General features: G+C 34.7%; 2 protein-coding genes across 3 annotated transcripts; one reads left to right on the top strand and one right to left on the bottom strand.

The window, feature by feature from the left end:
• Positions 1–420: 420 nt before the first annotated feature.
• LOC148272567 (uncharacterized) lies at positions 421–3,933 on the top strand. The gene is made up of 3 exons (XM_088239869.1): positions 421–661; positions 760–919; positions 3,742–3,933. The coding sequence occupies exons 1-3, from the start codon at positions 475–477 to the stop codon at positions 3,920–3,922; spliced, it is 528 nt and encodes a 175-aa protein (XP_088095995.1). The 5' UTR covers positions 421–474; the 3' UTR covers positions 3,923–3,933.
• Positions 3,934–10,803: 6,870 nt separating this feature from the next.
• Positions 10,804–24,072, bottom strand: ND-19 (NADH dehydrogenase [ubiquinone] 1 alpha subcomplex subunit 8). 2 transcript variants are annotated; one of them, XM_088239867.1, is made up of 4 exons: positions 24,039–24,072; positions 17,556–17,735; positions 14,171–14,346; positions 10,804–12,694 (listed from the first exon to the last, which is right to left on the bottom strand). In XM_088239867.1, the coding sequence occupies exons 2-4, from the start codon at positions 17,679–17,681 to the stop codon at positions 12,469–12,471; spliced, it is 528 nt and encodes a 175-aa protein (XP_088095993.1). In that variant the 5' UTR covers positions 17,682–17,735; positions 24,039–24,072; the 3' UTR covers positions 10,804–12,468. The 2 variants fall into 2 exon arrangements, with proteins under 2 accessions (XP_088095993.1, XP_088095994.1); XM_088239868.1 differs by having other exon boundaries at positions 17,556–17,741; positions 24,046–24,072.
• Positions 24,073–24,838: the final 766 nt, after the last annotated feature.

Here is a 24,838-nt window from a genome sequence, read left to right as displayed (position 1 = left end):
AAGATGGAGATTTTCTATCTTTCTAAAAGAAAAACTAAAACTACTTAATTATAAATGCCTAGCTAATCAAATGAAAGAAATTTAAAATCATTATTATACAAATATAAAGTATATATATATGTGCCAAGAATGCATGTTACTTAAACATAAATAATATAGTATAATATATAATAAAACAAATATAAAGCAATGAAATACATAAAAATATAAATAATATGTGTATCAATTATATAAAGTACTACGTTTTTTCATTTACATATATTTATATGTGCAGTTATTTTTATTTTAAAATTTGTTTTACATTTTGAGTCTTTTATATTTGGCAACAAATCATTAAATATTTTTGGAGCAATTACATTGTATTGCTTTTTACCAAAGGCGGTTGATACAATATAATATGGTATAATATAATTTAAAGAATGAATCTGTCTCCATTCTAGGTTCATCGACACGGACCTGAACACGGCGCGGCACATGGACGCGGGGTGCCGGCTCGTCAACAGCACCATCCTCGGCCTGTCGCCGGCGTGCTCGCTGGAGACGGACCACAACATCTACATGGCCGAGGGCATCCGCACGCGCGCCGCGCTGGCGGGCGCCGCCGCCGCCGCCGCGCTGCTGGCCGCGCTGCTCGGGAAGGCGCTGGTGCTGCCGGCTGCCGGTGAGGGCCTACAACCGAACAGATTTGGCTGAAAATGTCGTCATTAGTTTTAGTAATTTCCGTTTACCCCGTGGTCATTTGATTTTCTTACTTCCCAGTTGGTGGACTTGTGCTGGCTTCGCTGTCGACTCCTGCAATTTACTTTCTCCATTCGGAGACTTCCATCGTGGCGTTCAGTGCTGTGTTCGTCGCTCTCCTAACTTTCTCCTACATCGGCGTGACAATCATCATCGTGGAGTCTTACCCTGTGAACTTAAGGTCTGGTAACATAATTTTTATTATTTATTTATTTAATTTTACAATACGCCCAAGGGGCATTTACAAAAAATATACAGTTAAGTACAAACATAGTGCGTAAAAATTTAAAAGATAAACAATGCTGTTTTGTATACATTTAGAAACAATAAGAAGCATACTGCCATGCAAAATAAAAAGTGAAACTTTACATAGTAAAAAAGAAAAAAATAATTTTATATGGATATAATAAAAGTAATTGAATTAAAAAGCAAATTGTAAATAACTTGTAAAGAATTCAAACAAAAAAAATAAATACATTTTCAAATACTTATAAGTATAAAAAAAATGGTATCAACAAATTATTGTTAAAAACAAATAATGAATTGTCTATTAGTGATAGTATAACTAAATGTGAGATCATTGTGAGCGAGTATATCTTGAAACAGGTAGAAAAAATTGTATCAGTGCCGAGATTATGAACGCTATCTTCATCTGAACACATCGAGATGGTACACATAACTTATGTATGTTCTACTGAATTGTCATCTCGACGTCATATGACCGAATCCAACCAATGAATGACCACAAAAATTCTGTCCGCATTCCTTACTTCATTAAAATTTAAAATAGTTCTCATTTATATTTTCAATAGGCTTCGGTTTCTCAGAAAAATAACAAAATCATTTCAGTTTTGAGGTGCGGAAAACGGTAGAGCCAAACGTCGATTTTGTATATTCTAACAAAAGGTTGGACATGCGGGTGTCGTTCTCGCACAGTATCGGGGAGGCATCTGCAAGACGGTGACGGGGAAATGAATGTTTGAACGCCCATTTATCAAAATTCTCTGTCCTCACAATTATTTATCTAAACCGAAACACAAAAACAATAATGTAAACATACATATCTAATTTGTCAACAATATTTTGAGTTTGTCCAAATTTTTGTAGACAAGGACTGGATTCAACTCCCCGGGGAGCTGTTTGTATTAAAATATTACAACAGAGATGAAGAACATTTAAGAGAAGGTAATATGGAAATCCCTGAAGGAAAATGGATGTTCAAATATAGGCAGAATGGTGAATGTTACACAGTGTGTAAAGTGGCCACTTAAACCAGCCGATGACAGGTCATAAGCCCTGTAAATGCCTAGACTTCCATATTACCTTCTCTTAAATGTTCTTCATCTCTGTTGTGATATTTTAATATAAACAGCTCCCCGGGGAGTTGAATCCAGTCCTTGTCTACAAAAATTTGGACAAACTCAAAATATTGTTGATAAATTACCTGGTCCATGAAGAAGTATAGAATTTGAAAAAATAATATTTTCAGGCGTTGCCTAGTACGTAGGTGAAATAATTCAATTAGATGAATCTCACCCGCATAAATAAAGGTTTCAGCCCTTTAACTTCACAAACATTAACAGATGAAAGAATTGAAGGAATATGGATGTTCAAATATAGGCAGAATGGTGAATGTTACACAGTGTGTGTTAAGTGGCCACTTAAACCAGCCATTGACAGGTCATAAGCCCTGTAGATGCCTAGACTTCCATATTACCTTCTCTTAAATGTTCTTCATCTCTGTTGTAATATTTTAATATCTAATTTGGACTAAATTCAGTAATTGATATCAAACTTTCGATTGTGTTCATTTGATCTATTTAGGAAGTTCTCAAATCTAGCAATAGCAAAGCATTGCTGGGTTCAGCTCGTTAAATAATAAACACTCTTTCAACTTACTCTCCAAAATTAATCTTAATGTCCCCTTTTGCGTGACAAGAAATAAGTATTTGTTCCATCTGCCAGTCTGTAGCACTAAATGCTTTCTTTCCTCTATCTATATATTCTTGCTCTAACTATAATGCTTTTTTTCACTACTACTACTACTACTACCATCACGCCATTTCCCCGTAGGGGTAGGCAGAGAGAATGGACCGCCACACACGTCTATCCTGGCATACAATCCTAGCCTCTTCCACATTCATACGTCTTGTCATACATGCCCTTCGGTTCTGTCTGCTTTTGACATGACCAGACTTAAGATTTTGGTTTATCTGATCATGCCACGTCTTCCTTGGTCGTCCTCGTCTAACGTTGCCGTTCATTTTTGCCATATATACTTGTTTTACCATTCTCTCGTCGTCCATTCGTTCTACGTGACCAAACCATCTCAGAGACCCTTTCTCTATCTTATCAATTATACTTGTCTCAGATTTACACTCTCACCTGATTTCATCATTCGTAACCCTGTCATACATTGATTTCCCACACATTCGTCTAAGAGATCGCATTTCAACCGCGTTCACTCGGCTTTCATCCTTCCTCTGCCAGTTCCATGTTTCACTTCCATACATAAGTGTTTTTCATCTATTAATATATTTAACACGCCCCTTAATTTATTTAAAAATAAATTAAGACTCATTTTTTCTGGCTGCGATTACACTCCCACTTGCTATTTAATGATGCTTACGCGTACACACACCTGAACACTTACTCCCACATACACACCTATACACTTACTCCCACACAAACACACCCTTTGGTTGTACCACAATTTAATATGTATGATTTTTATTTAGAAACTTCGCTGGTCTGTCTTTAAACCGTATCTTTTTCATGGTATTATATCATTGTCGACTGTTTGTTTTTGTAAAATAAATAAGACATTGAAACAAGGGGCTGTGTCAGAAACAGGGTGAGCAGTGTCCTATAATCAACCCTGGCAAATAAATGTTTGTCATAGGAGGCGGAATTTGCTGTTCATAATGGAATCTTGATTCCGACTCTTACGTTGACCGTAACCCTCGTATAAGATGTGCTTTAATAATTATTAATTTTTTTCAGATGCACGGCCCACGGCTTCATATTCTCCCTTGCGAATCTCTCAGCGTTGATTGCGGCGGCCATATACGCCAACCTGACCCTGAACAGTTACGTCCTGGCGACGTTGATGACGGCGTTCTTCGCCGTCATCGGCGCCATTAGCTCGACGCGCATTACCGACAGCTGTGCCAACGCCATGTAATAGTCACAAAACTATAAATAAATAAATGTAAAGACGTGACCGATAAAAAAAATATGACGCGAGTGCAAAGTTGACTAAACCGATTTTAAAATCGAGTAGGTACTTTATTTTGTTTTTTTAATGTTGCCATCTTCTGAATTGAGATTGACTACGTTTTATCTATGGTGTTCCTTACTTGAATTTGACACCTGTCAACCGCCATAATAAAACTTTTTTAAATGCAATTATTTTTGAACATTTTTATAAAATTTATTTACATTATTGAGATTTTTTTGAAATACTTTTTCAGTCTTGCCATCGCCGGTAGAAAGTCATAAGTATGATTTTAAAATATTTATTATAATTTTTTTTTATAAAGTGCCATAGAGATATTTTTATGTAAATAGTAGAGATTTTGAATTTGCTTTTTTCTATTAAATTTGACAGTAGAAATAGATGTTTTTTTTAAATATAGCATAATCAATGGAATTTTTTTTTTTTTTAAATATAGCGTAATCAATTGAAATCATTTTTTAAAAATATAATATTATTAAGAATTATGAACTTTATTCGTACATTTTATCTGTAGAATAAAAAAATATTCTTAAGCTAAAAATAAAAGTGATTTTTAAAAATGTGGACGATGTTAAATTGACATTATTTTTTTAAAAGGAATCAAAAGTGTTCTATTCGCGAGTAAGAAAATTTGAATTTGAAAAAAAGTGTGCAATGTTCTAAAAAGAGACTGAAACAAATGAATTGTGATTGTCTATGACTTGAATATTCCAATTACAAAATATACCAAAGACAATTGAACGCCAGGTTGGGAGTAAATGTGATATATAATTTTTGTTGCCATATCAATGATAATTCATAATATTTAGTTTTAAGTAATGAAAATTATGTTTTTATTTATCTATGTACTAATGATTTGTGTATTTTGATTTTTTTGATTACATGGTTTGTGATACAATTAGGAAGTTCAGTGTGACGAAAAATTGAATATAAATGTTTTCTAATACATGATAAACATTAGAGTATTTAATTGTACGGCCAAGTTTCTCAAAAATGTATGAAAAAATTCATAAAATTGATTACAGGTTTGCAATAGTCTAAATTATAGCGTTGTTATGTTTTTGGGTGTTTAGGGAACTGACTATAATTGTACAGGGTTCAACTTTAAAATGTCAGAAACAAAAACAAATTGTCGTTCCTACAAACTAATCCGATCATGTCAAACGATGTTGTAGAATGTCTGCTTGTCAGCGGTTCGTACAACAAACGTCGGTCAAATCCACATTTTCTTTACTTCTTGTCAGTTATGTTTCACCGTTCAGATGTGTGTTTCCATCACTCGCCGACCTTCTGGTCGCGCGACATTGCGAACGGTGTAATTTTAAAGTTTCGGAGGGGATTTTCAAAATTACAAAAATTGAAAAAAATCATAGCAATGATACATCAAAATAAATTCTTTTTTTTGGCTTAGTTGCGCTTAGCTTTTAACAAATAAAAGATTTAAAAACACTGAACTTCCTCATTTACAATTTAGTGCCCTATGCACCACAAGTGCGGGCAAAACAATTGAAGACACGAGTGGATGAAGGCGATATGGCGCAAATTTAATTTTTTAATATTTTTTATAAAAATAGTTTCGCATGACAACTTCACCATTTTGATGGTAGTAAGTAGCAGAAAACCGATTTTGAGAGCAAATTAACGTGTTATTTTGTCAATAATTGTACTACTGGTGTTCAAAAATTTAACCCCAAATATCTCTGCTTTTAATTACGCTACCTTTATCCACTCATGTCTTCAATTAAAAAGTAACGAGATTTTGTACTCATTATCAAGAGAAAAAAAATATTGCTTAAAAAGTCATTTTAATTTAAGCGGTTTTCTAAATATTTTTACATCACCATATTGAAGATAAAAAGGCTTTTTGACTGAGGCCCATCGAGTTTATTTCGCAGGAGAGTCAATTGAAGATTTTTAGAATGAAATTACAAAATTATGTTCGTAAGACAATGTACGAGGTATGTTCAGAAAATAACGGGAATTTTTAAATTTCGCGGGTTTGGAGAGTCCGATTGTCATTTTTTAAATTTTATTATGTTGGTGTACATGCTCCTGAAGTATGCTAAAATTTTCAGGTGTATTCATTGCTTACTTTGTCTGTGGCAGCCACTAAGGTCAGACGCGTTTTAATAAGCTCGGCGATTTTCGTTTGTTAAAAAAAATGGGATCAAAGAATTTGCATCAAATTTTGTGTAAAAAATGAAATAAAGTGTGTGAAATGTTAACAAAGGTCTGTGGTGAGTCTGCAATGAGTAAAACAAGAGTTTACGAGTGGTATAAGCATTTTCAAGATGGCCGTGAAGACATTGAAGATGACTCAATTCTGACCTTTCTCTTGACGCTCAAATTAGTAGCGTCCTATCTATCGTTATAAGTTCATGCTTCTACCAGCTGAGACAAATTAAATGCACACGCAAAAATTTGCCGGTTGATGCCGCCCGTCAATTAATAAATGCGTTTGTAGTGTCTAGAGTCGATTATTGTAATGGTATCTACGCAGGTCTACCAATGAACAAAATGACTCGCCTACAATCTGTATTGAATGCCGCAGCGAGACTTATTTTCGGAATCTCTAAGTTCACTCCACTAGTTCGGGAACTACACTGGCTACGTTTTCCACAGAGGGTCGAACACAAGCTCTGTTGGCTTATGTATAAGTCACGACACAACTCTGCTGCGGAATATCTAAGGGAACTATGCATTCCAGATGAACTAGCTGACAGGCGTCTTACGCTTAGATCTATTAGTTACGTCTAGGGTGAGAGGAAAAGTTATTATACCTCTACGCAAACAGCGCACTAAATTTAGTGAATTAAGTATATTTGCGATCGCAGGCCCTATGGCATGGAATGCTCTCCCAGCAGAGGTGCGAGGCTGTGAAAGTGAAGTGATGTTTCGGAAAAGACTTAAAACCCATTTGTTCTCTAAATCATTTGAATAAATCCGTAGCATGTGACAACAAAATAAATTGTTTTAATTAAATTACAAATTTAAAAGCTTCAATTAAATTAATTTAACAATAGAATCACTATGTAAAGCGCCCTTGAGGTATTTTATTATGAAAATGGCGCTATATAAGTTATCCATAGTAATAATAATGACAAAGAGCCCGGACGCTCCAGCACATCAACAACCGATGGAAACATGGAAAAAGTGAATGAAATGGTTATGAACGATCATGAATTCTTGCCACGAGGTCAAACGGTCAATAAGGAGTACTACCTACAAGTTCAACGCCGTTTGCGTGTAGTAATCTGAAAAAACGGTCGGATTTGTGGCAAAACAATTCATGGCTTTTGCCCCACGATAATGCACCTGCTCACACTTCTTCGTTAGTTTGTGATTTGTGGCCAAAAACAATACTGCACGATGCCCCAGTCTCCATATTCGCCAGACATGGCTCCGTGTGACTTTTTCCTATTTCCAAACTAAAGAGGCCGTCGTTTTACAAGCACAGATGACATTAAAAGCGCATCGCTGAAAGAGCCACAGGTTATCCCAAAGATGGAGTTTAAGAAGTGTTTGGAGAATTGGAAGAAGCGCTGGCACGAGTGCATAATATTTAATGGGGACTATTTTGAAGGCAACATTGTAGACGAATAACTAAGTATATTTGTAAAAAAATGAGAATTCCCGTTATTCTCTGAACGCACCTTATATTTAAATTTAAACGACAATTCGTAGTAATAAGTCCATTTTTTAATTTTATTATTTTTAATTGAAGCGAGCAGCTTTACTTTACTTTATCCAAAGTTAGTAGTTGGTGTATTTTAACTTTTCCAAAACAAATCTAGCCCATTTTTGATATTGACACGACTCTTGAGTCCAGCTCTTCTGGCAGCTTATTCCAATCATCAACAACCCTATTGCTCCCCGGTTTAGGTTGAATCTGGTGCTCTCCAGCCCGAGACTGGCCTCCCAAGTTGAGCATCTTGTTTTAGTTTAAACATGCGCACCAAATTGGGCAGCTATAGTGACTGTTTAGTGTTTTATATGTGAGGGTATTGAAGCAAACTCGGAAATCTCCATTGAAGGATTTACTGAGATATTTGTGAGATTTCTAAGTATGCTTCACCAACTAAATGGAGAATGATAAGTTTGCGATGTCAAGTAGTATAATTTAAATCTGTTTTTGCAAGATTTAGAGGCAGTTTTGAATTACGCCATTATTTAGGTAGGTTTTTATGCATAGTTTATTTTGGCATCAATAACTAATTTTCAGTTTTTGGTGGAGATTTCTAAGTTTGGTTCTATTACTCCTTTCTCGCCGTTCCTGCAGCGTCGGGAGACGAAGACCTTCCAGTCTGCACATACGGAAGCTTTTTTAGGCTTAGCGACAGCCTTGTGGCTCGTCTTCGGACTCTCCGACGAGTTGATATACTTGACAGGATGAACAAGAATTCTTAGCGAATTTTGTGTGATGTAAATCTGTGGATTTTATGAACGTCGTACAAGATAGTTTTTGGTATAAATGCCAAAATTTACATGCAATATCCATTAGTGTCGGCTCAAACGACGCGGCTTGAGATTCTGGCCATGCATCTTTAGTGGTGCGTCAGTCACTTAGCCTTCTTACCGTCGACATGTAATAGGGTTACGTAAAGAAATCGCGCATTTTCGCACTAATTGCCGATGCAAAACGAATAGTGGGAACGCATCGGCGTTGTAAATGCAAGTGCACAGTTGACCATGAGAATTTGCGTCTCTGTGATAATTCCTTTATGGTTAATCGAGGATGTGACTCAACCGGGGATTTTAATATGTCACCATCAAATTTTGAAAGCCTTCCGCCAGATTTACGAGCATCTTTTAGATTTCTTTTGCCTGACTCGAACCTTCAAACCCAAAATCGACATCTAAGCGCTGTTAGCACTTTATTCAGTGGCTGATGTGTCTCTGTCAATTTCTGGATTAGACATTTTACGTAGATACGTAGATTGTGCTGTTAAATAAAGCCAAACAATAGTTCAAAGCGAAAAAATTCAGGAACCTGTTTACTTTCCGTGTCTGGACACAAACTGCACTCAAACGACAGGTTATAAAATACGCGATTTCTTTATCAACCCCTTGTACATTGTTTTAAAATTATTTTTTAACTATACGTAAGATTATAACTCTTTATAATTAGTTAAAATTTATTAGTCTTTTGATTTTTGACTGATTTTTACTGAAAGACATTTTACTGTATAAATTCGTGGCGCATAAACTGTTTTAAATCAGTGTGAGATTTTCGATTGCAAATGGGGAGTTCCTATAAGAAGATATGACAGAAAAAAAAAATGTTTCAATGTGTATGTATCTACTCATAATCATCACGCCTTTTCCACAAGAAATGAAGCAAAGGGCACCGGATTGCTATATCAAATGCGGCGACTCTCATCTGTCACAGGAAGGTAAGATGATCGGTCTTAAGCTCGCTGGGCCAGAAAATGGTACGAGCAAGACGAGTTCATCGTCCATTGATCGATGACACACACACGTGCAACAATTTCACCTGAAATATAGATCGGTGACCGATGTCATCATTTTATATTGAAATCAAGACTAACAGTATTGCACATAACGACGAGAGCAATGTCCTGCAAGATGTTAACATCCTTCCTGCCAGGGAGACACGAAGAACAAAGGACTATAAAGAGACCACAGTAATGCCCAGTCAGCCCAACAAGTCAGCTCGACGCAGTCACTCAGTTTCAGCATGTAGTCCAACATAATTTCTTCTGTCTATCACCAGCTGGGAGAGGATCACCACCACACCTAAATCCTACAGACCTAATGAAAATTGTATCGGTCAACACACAAATTGAGTGCAATCTGTGGTCGAATTCGGAACAATTAGAACTTGTTGACCTTGAGAACCTAAACCCGAATTGCCTCTTCTTTAAACCTGCGGGCTCACGCCGTCCTGGAAAGCTGTCGATGACAACCTCTTGACTATATTCGGCGGAATTAAAAGGCGCTGGATTGATGTGGGGGGAGGCGAGAGTGATGGCTGGCGATAGGGTCCCTTGGAAGCAACTGGTGATGGTCTACTTAGGAGCGGATGTGGAAGAGAAGAAGACCACTGTACTCTTCAGTGCCTGTGGACTATTCAGTGTGGATAAGGAAATGGTGTTAATAACTACCTCTAAAGAAATGGAAATGTTTTTTTTGAGAAGTATTGTCATGAGATCACTGGTCTTACACAGTGTAACATGCACCATTCTGCCCATGTTTTAACATCGGCATCTCTCTAATCTGTTGATTTGACGGTTTATGCGCCATTTTGCGTTTTTGATTTGAGCGTGTTAAGTTGTATAAATTAAATATAAATTTATGGCAACTATTTGTAGAATTACGTGTTGTGGATTTGTCATATCTCATTTTAGTCAATTATGTTTGTATTAAATAGTAAAATGTATAAATAATTATGTAAAATAAACATTATCATGATGAATTTACTTTTATTTACTACGTAAACATACAGGTTTGGAAAATTAATTTGACAAACTTCTCAATGCAATTTTCACTAGGTGACAGACTTCTCAATGCATTTTCACCAGGTGACAGACTTCTTGATGAAATTTTCAAAAAATATGGCATGAATGAAATGTAAAATGAAAACCTTTTTCAACAATGTTTTGAGTATGTCCAAATGTTTGTAGACAGGCTGGATCCCTAGGGAGTTATTTGTTTATTGTTCACTGACCCCCACCACTAAGAATAAGGTAACTGCAGGTTACCACACAGTGAACTCGAGGGGGTTTTTCACACAGTGTGTTAAAGGTTGATAAAATTATCACTATTTATTGCATTTCATTGAAAAAAAATTGACTAAATAAAACACATTTAATTGATAACTATTTATTTCAAATTCATTGAAAATTGATAAATACATTTCCTAAATACAACTTTACAAAACACATTCAACTGATTAAGCGATAGGATGTAATCAGCGAATGAAGGCATACCTCCTTAGGGAGATCAAAATTACACCGACAAGCCCAAAACAGACATCTGAGTATGTCGACAAATATACAATATCCAGACCACCAAAAACATTGTGTATTTATCTTGACGCAATTTAAAACTCAAGTAAAATCAAATTCCGTAAATATTTAAAGAGGGACATGTCAAAATTCGGAATAATCAAATGTGCACGAGAAGATTTATGGATGTAGACGAAGCGACATCTGTATGCAAAGGCGGAGTGATATGGCGTTCTATCTTCTCTGCCCTCTACCTCTGGTTTGTTTAAACTCCACTGCTATTTTGTTGCCATACAGTTGTGTGTCAAATAGAACCAGAATCCTGGACAGGTGTTTTTGAATCAATGGCTGCTCTCGGGTAAAAATCCTGAAAAGGAAAATCGCGTGGGGAAACGTCCACCTCGTAATGCGGTTTACACGTTCGCCTACCATGCTTTAAGTCGTGGGTTCGATTCGTGCCACAGCAGACGCGAAATAAATCGGGTTGTGGTCCTGTGGCTAGTGTCTTGGACTCACGGACCAGAGGTCCGTGGTTCGAATCCCACTCCACCCCAACTTGATTCCCATTTTCTAAAAATGAATTAAAATGAAATATTTGGGTAAATCATAAGAACGCAAATATTTTTTTTTTTTTTAAAAAAAGATAGTTTTAAAGGTGGTTGGTTCAGTGCATTATCTCATTGTCCCTGGACTGACATCTGAAGCGTAAGACTGATCCCCTATACCTTCGCGTAATAGACGATCAGTGTATCTACACTTCATTTGGTGTTCCAATTCAATGATCCATGCACCATTGGGTGTGGATGATGAGTATTTTCAATGAAAAAGCATTTTTTTTTCAATTTTCAATCCTTTTAAAGTCAAGATACGCTCCAACCGATGTACCGATGCAGCCAGTGCCCTATGCACCATTAGAAGATAAAGTTAAGAAATGCAATTTTAAAATATATTACTTAAAACGAAATTTTCTTAAATATCTGGATTTTGTAGGATTTATTATCAGAATGTAAGAGGATTAGCAACGAGATTAATTGAATAGTAAAGAAGTTTGTCAATTGATTTGAAGGGGATGTTTTGACAACAATTAAGGTGTCCTGCAATTGTTATACCAATGCAGTGCCCTATGGCCAAAATAAAAGTATGTACAATTTTATATCTTCTTCTTTTTATAGATCTGAAAATTCCTTCTATACATTTTGTCATTTGAATAAATCCATAGCATGTGATGACAAAAATGAATTATTTTACTTGAATTTTGAGTTAAATGAAATATTCCTAGAATCACTTTTATAAAGCGCCTCTTGAGCCCTATTATATTACAAATATTAATATGATAAGTTTACTACCAAAATGTTAGCGGTCTTAGAGAGAAACTTTGGTAAATAGTACTAAAGATTTTTGAATTTACCATCAGAACGTAAGAGGTTTAGCAATGAGACTTGTCGAATAGTACTGAAGGATTTATTATCAGAACATACGAGGTTTAGCAACGAGGCTTGTCGAATGGTACCGGAGATACAGAGGTTACTCGGTGGTGAAGTACAGGCGGGCGCCGTACTTGGCGGGGGGCTTGGGCGCGTCCTCTGGCAGGCTGTAGGAGGCGTCGGGGTACACGGCCTTCTTCTCCTTGGGCGGCGGGGGCCTCTCCGATTGGTGCACGCGCGGCCGGGTGAAGTAGCCCCAGTGGGGGCGCTCGATGTTCATCTTCTCCAGCACGCACTGGTCGTAGACGGACTGTGTCTTGCGGCAACTGCAGAACACAAAGGTTATAAAATTAGTCAGGAATACAAAAAAACCGAGAGAAGTTTGGCCATTTTTGTCTTCCCACAAAAGGTAACTGATATTCTGTCGGCAATATTGGTCACCTTTGTACAGCGTCTTATCTCCTCATTCCTCATTCGGTCTCTTAAGGAGATGCCCAGCATTTGTCTTTCCATAGACCACTAAGCATTAACTTTGCAATACCAAAATCATTTAAAGCATTAACCCTTGCAGTAAGGGTTACCTACTTAAAGCATGTGGTTTCAAATCCGCGAGTAGGTTTTATATTTTTGTGCAACAAATGTGGTGAAGTTGTATTTTTTTTAAAGGAATAACCTGCTAAGCCTCTATTTAGAGGCTTGTCAGCAGGTAGGAAAGAGGGGGATATGGAAGGAGGTAATGCCAGACCAATTGAGAAAAAATCTTTCTAGCATCTGGCGGGAATCGAACCCGCGACGCCATCTAACCAACTGCGCCACGACGCCTGTCTAGTGGGTTTTGCATGTCAGTTTAATTGGTGTCCCGACGAAGAGACGGGTACGTCTCGAAACCAGTAGACGTAGAAAAGTCGGTAAGTGGTTATATACAAATATTCATTTAGTACTTAAATGAGCATTATACCAGAAGAGTAAATTTAAGCCTTAATTACTATATATAGGGTTTTTCAATAGGGACGATGCATTTTGTTTTTTACATTTCTCGAATAGGAGGGAAGATGGTACCGCAATTCTTTCACATTTTCAAACATCAAACTATGCCATTTAATCATGGAGAAATACACATTTGCAAATGCAACGTTTACAAATTATTCTTTTTTTTTATCAAAGTTCACGAACGCCAATTTTTGGTCGACGAAACCATCCAACAAGACGGCCTATTGAACATTTGGTGCAAAAAAGGATCAGCTTGAAGTGGTGCACGAGAAACAACTTCATTCGAAAAAATTTACTGTTTGGTGCGGTTTTCATGCCAGTGGCTTCATCGGCCCATTTTTTTGTTGATAAAAACGGCGCGCCAACAACCGTCAACGGCGATCGCTACAAGGCCATGATATTGGAGTATTTTTGGGACCAGCTCGACGCTATGAACTCGGATGATATGTGGTTTCAACAGGATGGCGCAGCGTGCCACACAGCGTATGATACAATAGAATTATTGAAGACTAAGTTTGGCCAGAAAATAATCTCACGCAATGGTGCTAGCGAACGGTCGCCTCGTTCGTGCGATCAAACCCCTTTAGACTTTTTCTTTGTGGTTTATATTGAATCGCTGGTCGATGCCAATAAGCCAGCAACATCAAAAGAGCTGCAGGCCAACATCAAACGCAAAATTCCTGGTATTTCATTGAAAAAACAAAATGCGTCGCTCTTAGTGAAAAACCCTACAGTAAGAGTTCTTTCTTAATGTGAACCAATTATGATTCATTCTAACTCTGTGGCAGAGTAAAAAAAAAAAATAGACTCACGGCCTAAAGGCAAAGTCTCCGGAGCTCTTGTCTATACAGTTGGCATGCTGGTTGAACTCCTGGAGGCAGCTCCCCTTCAGCAGGCGGAAGAACTCGAGGGAACACGAGGTCACGTCCTTTCCTTCCCTGATACACTTTCTCGGATCGTCCAACTCCACTTTGCACAGCATAAACTCCTGCAAACGATTATTGTTACAGTTCTAAAAACATAACTACCAAACATTCGCGGAAACTGGACCGATGCGCACGTGAAAACCACGAGCCCACTGCGTGATATCACATGATTGGCCCAATTCACACTATGGTGGATCGATATTTATTGTTTTACAATTATTTATTTATTTAATGCCTGGCAAACGCAATAACCAGTACACCATGAGACCGACTAATCTCAGTCGATTTTCTTTTGCAGGATGTTTACCTGAGAGAACTCGCTAAATTTAAATAATGATTTCAATAAAATTATCATTAAAATCTCCTTTGTTAATTTTTGCTAAATTATTTTATTTTATTTGATTTATTTTGAATACAAACAGATGTACAGGTTAAATTAGTATTTAAAAAACTAGATAAAATGTATACATAGAAGGGCCTGCCATCCAATTATATGTATTCACTAAATAATACTGTAATAAAGCGACGACGGCTTAAAGTTTAAACTATATAAATAATAAATATACCATACATTAAAATAAGATAAATATGGACAAAACCAGGAGATAGTGGAAAGGAAAAGAAGGAAATTGATAAGGAGTGGTAAAGGATGATTGAAGGAAAGTGAGAGTGGAAAATTACATTTGATTTAATGATTAAATGAATTATGAATGAAGAGCAAGAAAAGAGACAAAACGTCTATTCTCTGTTATTCTGAATCAAGCCTATTAGTTCTCTTCTGTACATATTGTATGGAGTGTTAAATATGTCAAGACTATTAATTTTTTTGTAAAAAGCTTCACATATACAAGGGATCGTAGAATGTTACCGATGATTAGTTTTAATTTAACGAATGCAGAAAATATCAGAGAGTCTAGTTGGCCTGGAGGGGACACGGTAAGCAAGTAGATAAATGAGTTCTGGGGAATCTGATTATTATTCACAATTTTTCAAAGCAGGATCTGATCAAAAATATCTCTTTTGTGTACTAATGAAATTTGTATTCTAGTTTTTTCAAGAATTTTTTTTTAACACTCGATTCTATTAATATTTAATTTATAAACAGGAGACCAGATAGCAGTGCAATATTCAAGATGGGGGCGTACGTATGTTATGTATAGCGTTATAAATGTATCTAAGTTTTGAAAAGATTTACACAGCCGCATGATAAATCCAGTCATTGTGTATGCCTTGTTAATTATTGTTTCTATATGACTATTGTAATTTAATTTTGAGTCAAAAAACATTCCCAAGTCACGTATTTTGAATTGGGTTGTGGTTCTGTGGCTAGTGTTGTGGACTCACGGATCAGAGGTCCGAGATTCGGACCCCACTCTACCCCAACTTGATTTCCATTTTCTAATATTGAGTTATTTACAACTCTTTAAAAATGGCCACCAAAATGAAAATACGAAGTAGCGATAGTAGCTTAGGTGTAAATATTTTATTTTTTCATATATTTTCTTGTATTTAAAAAATAAATTTATACATTATTATTGTATAAACATGTTTATTCTGATCTTTCCGGCTGTTAATTTTTATATGTTAATTCATTGTTTTTATAAATGTAAATAATATTATTAAGTCAGTATAAATATAATCTTCACCAACAAGCTACAAAAGTGGCTTGGTGGGATTTTAGTTTTAGTAAAAATATAAACAAGTGAAATTTTTTTAAATTGTAAAAATGTATAATTATGCTATTAAATCAAATAAAAAAAATAAAAAAAAACGCTAATATATATTTTTTATAATTTAATATTATAAAAAATACTCTGTTAATACTGAGGCCTTGTTATTGATATTTTTATTAAAATCATTAACTATGGAGCTATATAAAAAAAACGAAAAATATAAATATTATCAAATTTAAATAGGTACAAACGAATCTAATAAATGTCTATCCACTTATAATTTTACCGTGCCGTTTGGATTAAGATGATATGTGTGAAATAGGCTATTCTCCGTCAATAATGAACAGACTTTAGAATATAAACATACAGAGATGGAGAACATTTTAGAGAAGGTAATATGGAAGTATAGGAATTTACAGGGATTATGACCTGTCATTAGCTGGTTAAAGTGGCCACTTTACACACTGCGTAAAATTTACATTTCTGCCTATATTCGAACATATCGGTAGTCAGATGGCAGAAGGGACCATCTGTATTTTTGTCTATGTTTAAGTTTGCAAAAGTTTTAATTAATATTTCAGTAAATACACGCAGAAAAAACAAAAAAAATCAGCATCATTTAGAGTGGTAATTTATTATTAAAAAGCAACACTAAAATATTTTAGTTTGTGGATTAAAGTCTTGAAATTGCGACGTATTTCAGCTCTAGAGGACATATATTCGAGAGCCGAATGTTTATTATAGTCCTTAAAATATAGATTGATTAAAATGACAGCTGCCAAACTAATGTCACTAGTGATGGAAAATTACTGATCACTGATCATGTACCGATCAAATCGATTTTATCAGTTTTTTGTGTGTTTGTGTGTTTAAGACAATTATTCACCAAAAAATAAGACCTTTATACTTTTTTCATGAACAACATCAAATGAATTATTTTTTATTCAATCAATTTACATTGATCAATTTGTCCCATCTCTAACGTTTTTAAAAATTGATGTAACCTTGTAAGAAAGTCGTTAATAATTAGGTTTATTTTAGTTTTAAAGCTGATTTTATATATTTATGTTGATTTATATGCCAAGCATTGTATTAAAAAAATAAATGAACATACCAGATACGAAGGATTTTTTGTGTGTGAATATAAATCACTCCTTAGACGTTACTACAAAGTTATGTCGTCACTTTTGCTGACAACTGTCTTCTAATCAAGCTATATTTATAATGTATCTAGGGTTAATACTTTTCAATGCATTTTAAAAAGTTGACGGCTGATAATTTTTATATTCCTCAGTTATCAACTAGATTTGATGTCTTAATTTGTGAATAACAATGTAAAAATGTTAAAATTACTCGACTCAATGTTTGATAGTGCAAAAACAAACGAAAACTGACATTTCTTATCACAATTTGACACAACATTGCGAGGTTATGTTCTCAATAAATGTCATAGACATACATAGATTGTTATGCAACCGAATTTGTTATTTTTTACTCCAAATAATCAAATTAAAACGCACGAAAACAAATAAAGCTAACAATTAAATTAATCGCCACAAAATGAACGAATAACAAATACATATTTGAAAAAATCTCACATTGTTTTTCTCTTCGCAATATTTCCCGAGGTGATTTGCAGACGCCCGCAAAACCGGAGAAGATAATTCGATTTCTTGAACAGTCAATTCTTCCTCGCTAGGAAGAGAGAAGCCTTTCGTTAACATTTTGACGGGTTATAAAAAGAAAATTATTGTAATTTTCTGTCACGGAGACGAACTCTGTCCACAGATTACAGATATCTTTAGATAGGAAACTATGGTACTATATCTAAGCACTTTGGGCGTCGATCGCAGCGTTCTCTAGTGTGGCATACAAGAAGCTTTGACGATGGCGCGTAAATTCAAATCACTACGTTGCATCGTATATTGATATTTATTGTACAATATCAATACAAAATTGCTTAATTAAATACAAGTATTAGCACGCAATTTAATTTTTCTGTCCTGTATTTAAAAAAACAATTTTATATTGATATTGCACATTAAATTTATTATGGAATAGGAATACATAAATAAAAATTTAAAAAAACATTTTTAATAGTTTTATTTTACTGTTAAAATAAATCCCTCGATTCTATTAGATGCGTCAGAAAGAATCGAGAAAGAAAACTGACACTCGTAAAATAATATTATATACATGTGTGGTTAGTATATTGGATTATCAAAAATAACAAAATTGTGCAGCATTGTGATCAGCATTGGATCCCTGCTATTCCTGGATGAAAAATATTTTCTTCGTGAAGATTAAGAGACATGGCATCAGCAATCACCATTCTGAAACAAAAGAATATTATTAATGGTGGATAATTTATTTTATTTCACATTGACATTTCTAGGCTGCTGCTTAGGAATAAAACAGGAAGGAAGCATTTATAAGGTTACTAAAGAATAAAATGAAGTGCTAATATGCTAATATTGGATTATCAAAAATAACAATTGAGTATTATTTAAAAATTGTGCAGCATTGTGATCAGTATTGGATCCCTTCTATTCCTGGATGAAAAATATTTTCTTCCTGCACATTAAGATCCATGGCATCAACAATCACCATTCTGAAACAAAAGAACATTATTAATGGTGGATAATTTATTTTATTTCACATTGACATTTCTAGGCTGCTGCTTAGGAATAAAGCAGGAAGGAAGCACTTATAAGCTTATTAAGTAATGAAATGAAGTGCTAATATGGTAGGTAAGAAGAAAAGGGTATGCATGTATCTACTCTATTGTCTGCGCTTCTTATTCTTAAGTCTTTTATTATAACACTTTCTAGCTTGTAATTTGAGAGGATCAACAATGCAAGACTCTAATTTTTTTCGCCCAGTTAATAGAAAGTTAATTTGTTTAAACCAAGAAAAAATATATAATTGCAATACTAAGTTAACAATAAAATCAAAAAGGTGGCCTCTATGTGCTGGACAAGATAAACATGCTGAATTTAATTTAGATAGTACTATTTCCTTCAAACTCGACATAACATGAAACTTATGGCAAATAGTCGGTAAATTATTTTTGCAGTGATTGACAATGGTATTAAAAACTTTATAGATTTTGATTGTTGGGTGGATTAAAGTATTTGGACCACATGCCCTAGAAGTTATTAAACTATGCCCCGGTAACTGTGTTTCAGATTTAAGATCCAGTCTACATTCACAACAAGATCCAAATTTAGATAAAGCCCGTTTTGCCACATAACCAGCTATATATTTACAAACCGCAACATATTGACTACTTTTCTGTCTTGAAGAACTTGTTGGTAAGGAGTGATCATCAACATGAAATTGTTCCTGTACTTCGATGTCCGATGTTAAAAAAGTTTTAATGAATCTAAAATTTCACCGTCATCATTTTCACAATTTGCTCCAATGGAGTGAGTATGAGATAAGTTTGATATGAGAAGCGACTTAAAAGCATCTATAAAATTTGAACTAGAGGGGTTTATGTTACGTGCACCCTGACTTCTTACCATGCCAAAAAAGTTTTCAATGGGGTCTTGGTTAAGGTTACGTGGAAGCACAAAAGTAAATTTATAACATGTAAGTAATTTATTACTCAAATATGATATTGCTTCCAAAGTTGTAATCCAGTTACGCACTGTAGGTGGTACTGATATTTTTTGGTTTTTGGAATCTACAAATTTTACTGATTTTAAGATGGAAATAGCTTCCTGCCAAAATTTCCAGTGGGGAGATGTTAATCTGACTCCACAACGGTATTTACAAATAATACTATTAGCATTGAGAGAACTGCCATTTAAACTGTCGAAAAGTTTATTTATAAATAAGATAAGATCAGCAGTCTGTGATGCCCCATTGTCAATATCATCCACAGTATCTGCCAAAGATTTCATGGTAGTTCCTACTGTCCTGCTGAATACCTGAGCAGCAACCTTGACCTTCATTTTTCTTAGTTTGTCGGGGAAAATATGACTATCGGTTAATTTGTGCATTTGGAAAAAGTCTTCCCCTCTTGCTTGATCGTATGTGTATGATTGTACAATATGGGACCACTTTGCTATTTTTGATACAGAATTTTGAACAAAATGTACATCTTTTACTAGCATATTATTTCTAAATCCCTTCAAAAGATGTGGCACATCAAACATTTGTACAATTTCATGGCCTTCAATTTCAAACCCGTGAACTCTACATTCAGTACCACCCCGAAGGTACAATTCACGGGTTTCCTGTTTCAGGATATTTATTGCACCAACATTTGAGCTACCTTGGTCACAAATTATTGAAACTAATTCCAAATTGCTACGAAAGATATTTGAGATTATTGATTTTAAGATAACAACCAAATCTGAAGATTTAATGGGTCCTCCTGTAAAAACAAATGCTAATGGTTGTTTCCATTTATTATATAAACCCTGTAGCATAAAAACACAAACGTGATCAGCAAAAGCTGGAGTACGTTTTCCTTCACCCAAGTCTTGGAATCCCTCAATAAAATCTTTATGTTTTTTGTACATTAAATTCTGACTAATTGACATCTCGTCAAACATCAAAGAGCATATTCGAGCTTTAGCAGAAAGATTTTGGGCGACCTCTTCCAAATGTTTATATGCAAATTGGTACCAGGATTAAATGGGATTTTATTTAGCATTGTCATCAATGTTTTTCTGGATGGTAAGGAAAATATGCTTGAAATATATTTATAACTTTTATAGCCCTGCTTCATTAATGACAATGCAAAAACCTTATCGTTAGTTGTATATCTACGGCCCTGTTTTGTCCGTTTCTGAAGCCTCAATTGAGACTTAAAAAAACGGTATGTGATTTTATTTAATTTATTTTTAAAGGATACATGGCGCTCTTTGTTTAATTTGAGTTCCATCTTTCTAATCTTCATCTCCATGTTTCTTCTAGCCTTTTTAAACTGCAAACATTTCTTGTAAAGCTTCCTTTTCCTGGGTGTTAAATTTTGAGATTGGGTTTCATTTACATCCTTCAAGATGTGGTCATATTTTCGTCCTGTAATATAATATTTCATAATGATGCATTAAGGGTCCCAACATCATAATATAATGAATGCCTAACTATTATTGCAAAGAATGATAAAATGTAAAGGGATGCTGTTTGGAAATAAGCAAAAAGAAATACTAGCAGTTGGTTCTAGCAGAAATACTAGCAGTTTGTTAATGAAAGTTCTTGGTTGAAGTTCATTGTATTTTATATCTTTAATAAATTTGAGTAGTATTAGGGTAATTCAACGGATACTAACGTCATAATTGAGTCTTTTTCAATGTGTTTTATCTATATAATGTAAAAAAATATTTATTCTGTATATCTTCTTTAGTTTTTTATTGGCTTTTTTCACTCCTAACTGAGGTGTTCTAGCCAGTGTCAAGTTTGAGATTAACTTATTTAAATATTTACACATGTGTTAGTACTATACATACAAGTTAGCATGTTAGTATTTAATATTACATACATTTTACATAATATAAAACTTATTTACAACTTAATACCATTTATAGCTACATATTTACATAAATTTTTTAATATATTATTATTGGGTGGGAACAAAAGAGTTTAAATAGTAATAGGGAATGGGACGCTGATTTTGGAGAGGTCAGATAGGAACTCAGGATAACATTATATATATTGTGAAGACGACGACTCCCAAAGATTGTACAAATTGCACACTAATGCATCTGTATTCTGTATATCACTGTACATTGAACAACGATTAAGGAAAAATTTCATAAAAACAATAATTCAATTAGGTAATTTTTTTGATTCCCGATAATAAATAATATAAAAATTGCACCACAGCAGGACAAGAGGGCCCATTACAGTGATCAATTACAGAAAAATCATATTATAATTTTGTGTTCTCTCCGGGAATCGAACCCGGAACCTTCCGTGCGTAATTCAAGCGTCTTAACCACTTAATGTTTTTTAACACCTCATGAAGTTTTAATGACGAAAAATTTATGTCGCATTTTCATGGAAACATCCGTTAGCATTATTCATAAACTGCATGAACATGATAGAAACAAAGTATCTGTGGATATTATGTAGAACGAAATCTCTCTGTCCAAGAACCAAGAGAAAATGCATTATTGAATACATGTCATTTGATACTAACTTTTTGGTGTACTCTGCTGAGGTGCACTCGACCAGAAATATGCAGTGGGCCTGATATGTCATCAGCGTTGATATCTAAAAACATTATTAATTAGTAATATGTGACAATGTGTCAATGAGTCGGACAAGTAACTGTATGTATACATTTTAAGTTCTTTGAAAACACAAACAGCTTTAATATGCCGATTTGCTGGAGAAAATTATGGGTCAGAAATTTGTTTCAACTGAGAGGGTCACTTTCATGGTCATGTCATACGATATATATGTGCTATAAACTTTTTAATAATTAAAAAAGGAACGGCCCACGCTCAGACGATGTAGTCTTGGTCGATCACAAAAACGGCATTTCTCAATTTGCAGAAAATGTATAAAATTAATAGAAAAATGTAAAGATTAAACAACCATAGTGACATTACACATCCCTGTTTCACGCCTTTTGAGATCGCAAACCAAGATGTAAATCTCCCATTAACTCTTACACACGCTGAACTCTCCTGAATTTATATGTATTGTTTATTATTTTTTTCTTTTTAACAAAGAAACAAAGATGTTTCTCTTTTTCTTATATATAAATATGTATGTTTGTAAATTTTTATTACAAAAATAAAAAAAATATTACTACAAACCAGAAATAGGTTGGATGAAAGTCGTACCACTGCAACTGGCAACGCCTTCCGGGAGTGCACAGGGGTGTTCTTCAGTAACAGCTATGCCTACTGTAATTCACAATAAAAATAAAATGAACATCATACCAGATAACATAATGCAAGAACTTCAGGAAAAACCTTGAAAGATCGAGTAAGGCTTGAACGAATACAATTGAAAACACACCATGCCACGACCATAACGACAATATAATAAATGAGATTGTACATGTCTGAAAGAAGAGGGGTGTAAGGAAATGTGAAAATTATAGAAATACATACCCGAACTCTGTTCACCAAGTAAATAATGAAAACTATTTTCTTTGGATGGTGACTTGTTAAACCCTGTAAAAATAATACAAATTACCAACACCACATTGCAAAAGCACATCCCTAAAATTGTATACACACCATGCCACCCTGGTAATTGTTTGTAAATAATGACCAAATAAAAATGTCGGAAGTTGCAGGAAAAGGCACTACGCCAACTTTGTAGATACATAATAACCCGATTAACCAACTGTAAGACAAATCACAAACACCACATTCCAAAAGCAGACTTGCAATTGTATAGACACAAGACAGATAAACAAGGTGCAATTACAGTGGAAAGCCAACCTGAGTCGTACATATATTTTTCTTGCAGAAATACTAATAACTTTCATTGTAAAATGGGTCCAGATTAATAAAAGTATGCTTTCCCTATGAGTTGTAAAGATTGTCAATAAAAATTTGCAGGGCAGACAAACAGGACAAATAAACGTGCAACATGAGACAAATTCTTGAAATAATTATGTATGAAATATCATGCAATTTACCTGGCAATCCAATGGTAGGCACAGAGCACAATAAAAGCTGGATGTCATTGTATTGGCTAAAGTTGAATGCGTTGAAGTGTTTAATGCACACAAAACAAAGTCGATTAATTTCGTCATCTGATAAATTCATAAATTTGGGACTTTGAACACGATTGATCCATTCTTTAAATAAATGTGGATATCGTTTCGGAAAACGATGTAGTTTTTTCGTAGAATTACAATTCGGTACGCAACAACTCGGCATTTCGAAGAAAAAAGTGTAAAAACACAGAGAGCAGTGTGACAGCGATTTCGAATGGAAACGGATAAATTGGCGGTTCGTCTAGAAGGACGCCGGCCGGCACGGCGTGGCTGGGCACACGCCGCCGACAGTTGCGCCACAAACTGTATTGATTTACTAGCAAGTGGCTTGTGCGGCATCGGAAGAATGACTAGAAAGTCTTGTATTGGCTGAAAACTGCCTGACTCTGTCCTCCGATGACTTTTCTCCGATTTTCTATGAATTTCACGTCTTGTCAGTGTTGCCAACTCGTCACGAGCAAATGTCGCTAAACGGAGGTTCAAATGTCGCTAGATTTTAAGATGTTAGACAGCGGCGGCGGTGGCGGGGTGGTGGCGAAGAGAGAGAGGGGGTTGGTGATGGGAGGGGGGCAAGAATTTTTGGCGATATTTGCACGATTACCTTCAAGTATAATTAATCCTTTTAAGTAATAAAAAAATAAAATTCGTTAAGGTTTTTATTTAATAGAAATTAAACTGGTCAAAGTAAATAAATGCAAGTAAGTCAAAAAATGTATATTCTTAGTGCTACTGATGAAAATATAGAAAGTAGTCAATGATTATTACTTTAATATTAATACCAACAATATTTATTTGTGATGACGTACTCGAAATTTAAAAAAACAAACACCATATATAATATTCACACAAAAAAAACTTCAAATTACAGAACGTTTTTTCTATGCAAAATAGTGAAATAGCATATCTATAACCATGTACATTATAACAAAAAGGTATAACTACATTTTATATTTTAATACCAGTGTAAAATAAAAAAAAAATATATTTTCATTAAAAGTAAGTAATATCACATAATATATCGTTATAAGTAATTATATGTCAAATTGATGGCAAAAATATTTAATTTTAGTAAAATAAAATTAAAATGTCTGTCTTCCCATTCCTTTCTATATTTTGGGAATAAAATGTCTTCATCACAAGAAATTCCATTTTTACTTTAACTTTAACTGCTCGCTTCAAAGTCGT

The sequence above is a fragment of the Micrasema longulum genome, unplaced genomic scaffold (genome assembly GCF_059751315.1).
Source record: "Micrasema longulum isolate JH-2025_06_02 unplaced genomic scaffold, ASM5975131v1 h1tg002289l, whole genome shotgun sequence".
In the NCBI taxonomy this organism is placed as follows: domain Eukaryota; kingdom Metazoa; phylum Arthropoda; class Insecta; order Trichoptera; family Brachycentridae; genus Micrasema; species Micrasema longulum.
This window is presented reverse-complemented; position numbering and strand designations above follow the sequence as displayed.